Source organism: Tachysurus fulvidraco, unplaced genomic scaffold (genome assembly GCF_022655615.1).
Source record: "Tachysurus fulvidraco isolate hzauxx_2018 unplaced genomic scaffold, HZAU_PFXX_2.0 HiC_scaffold_41_np12, whole genome shotgun sequence".
In the NCBI taxonomy this organism is placed as follows: domain Eukaryota; kingdom Metazoa; phylum Chordata; class Actinopteri; order Siluriformes; family Bagridae; genus Tachysurus; species Tachysurus fulvidraco.
This window is the reverse complement of record NW_025927192.1, coordinates 30,588-32,500: the sequence shown is the minus strand read 5'-3', so window position 1 is coordinate 32,500 and position 1,913 is coordinate 30,588. Positions and strand designations below refer to the sequence as shown.

Sequence of the window (1,913 nt, the reverse complement as noted above, 5' to 3'; positions counted from 1 at the left end):
CACACACCCTGACACACACTCTGATGCTTGGCAGGTTGACGGAGGTGGTTCGCAGCAGCTTGGTCAATATCCAGAAGGCTCTAAAGGGGCAGGTGGTTATGTCTGCAGAGCTGGAGAACGTATTTAACAGCATGCTGGTTGGGAAAGTTCCAACCATGTGGGCTGCTAAGTCTTACCCTTCACTCAAACCTCTCGGCAGCTATGTCTCTGACCTGCTGTCCAGACTCCACTTCCTACAGGTGTGTACATGTAATCAGTGAGAGATGCAGGGCAGGTTTTCAGTCTTACAGTTGTGTGTGTTGTGTTTTCTAGTAACTCGTTAAGATGACTACGTTCTCATGTGTATGTACTAACATGTAGCTAAAGCTCGCTTGGTTAAATTCTGTTTACTGGAGAAGTTCAGGGGAAATTATTTCCGGCCCTGTGTCACCCAAATGAGGATGAGGTTCCCTTGTGAGCCTGGTTTCTCTCAAGGTTTCTTCCTCATAAATATATTGAATTATTATTTTTTTGTGGAGAAGGAGTCTCCAGTGTCAGTGTGGAGTTAAAGCTGGAACTTTTCCCACATCTGCAGGACAGAGGAGTTTAACACCTTCTGTAGAACAATAAGGAGCAATGGAGCCCTCACACAGGGGACACTTACTGTTATAGACAAAGAGTCAACTATCTGCTTGTGTGTGTGTGTGTGTGTGTGTGCTTGTGTGTGTGTGTGTCCATGTGTGTGTTAGGATTGGATAGATAACGGACCCCCAACTGTGTTCTGGCTCTCTGGATTCTACTTCACACAGTCCTTCCTCACCGGAGTGTCTCAGAATTTTGCACGCAAATACACCATCCCCATCGACTACATCGGCTTTGAGTTTGAGGTGTGTGTGGCGTGGGGCTGGGTGGGGTTAAAAGTACTGCACTGTAAACTAAGACAGTTAGAGCTCACCAAGAGCGCTAATGTGATGGAGCAGACATTTACAAACATTATATGAAAGCTAGTGGGTTCTGGTGGTTCCTCTGGACTCTCGTTTGTTAGCTCTGGGTCATGAAATGTAACTCGAATGAAAAATGTCAATCAACACCAGTCCAGATCTGTTTAGGGTTTTAGAGTCTTGAGTTTTGTTGCATTACTAAGATGTCATTTTATACATTCACTCTTATTTATCGTCAGATGATGAAGCAAGAGGAGGAGATGGAGGCGAAGCCTGAGGACGGGGCGTATGTTCGTGGTTTATTCCTGGAGGGAGCTCGGTGGGATCGGGAGCGGATGGTCATCGGAGAATCTCTTCCCAAAATCCTCTTTAACTCACTGCCCATCATCTGGCTGAAGCCTGGTGAGAGCAGCAAATTCCTGCATGAAAATGTGTACGCGTGTCCCGTGTACAAGACGAGTGCGAGGCGAGGCACACTGTCCACCACAGGCCACTCCACCAACTACGTCATGCCCATCGAACTGCCCTCTGACCAGCCACAGAAACACTGGATCAACCGCGGAGTGGCTGCTCTCTGTCAGCTGGACGACTGAGTACACACACACACACACACACACACACACACACACACACACACACACACACACACACACACACACACACACTTCAGTAACATGTCACAGTGTTGTGAATAATAAACAAATGTAAATCTTCCTGTCTAATCACTGTCTCATTACTCTGGAGGTTGTTAACTCTTGATGTTTATTTTAGTTTGATTCCTCAGCATGAATAAGGGAGAAGGTGAAGATGATGCTGTTATAAGGAAGTAATCAACACCTGCTGAAAAAATCACAGTCCACAACTCATCACTTCATGTCCATGCGCTGGAATATTGTGCTTTTGTAATATTCTGCAGATTACACCTTCTGTATTAATACTGAATACATCATTAAATGACAGTTAAGGCCCGTGCAGGATGAAGAACCGAACACA

The 1,913-nt window shown here is 45.7% G+C and overlaps 1 protein-coding gene across 1 annotated transcript in view; it reads left to right on the top strand.

Moving 5' to 3' along the window:
• The window catches only part of LOC125140634 (dynein axonemal heavy chain 3-like), a 14,651-nt gene extending 13,009 nt beyond the window's left edge, over positions 1-1,642 (top strand). The window contains exons 13-15 of the mRNA XM_047809781.1: positions 35-239; positions 729-866; positions 1,160-1,642. Coding sequence (XP_047665737.1) covers positions 35-239; positions 729-866; positions 1,160-1,513 — 697 coding nt within the window. The 3' untranslated portion in view covers positions 1,514-1,642. The remainder of the gene's footprint in view (positions 1-34; positions 240-728; positions 867-1,159) is intronic.
• The last annotated feature ends 271 nt before the right edge of the window (positions 1,643-1,913 follow it).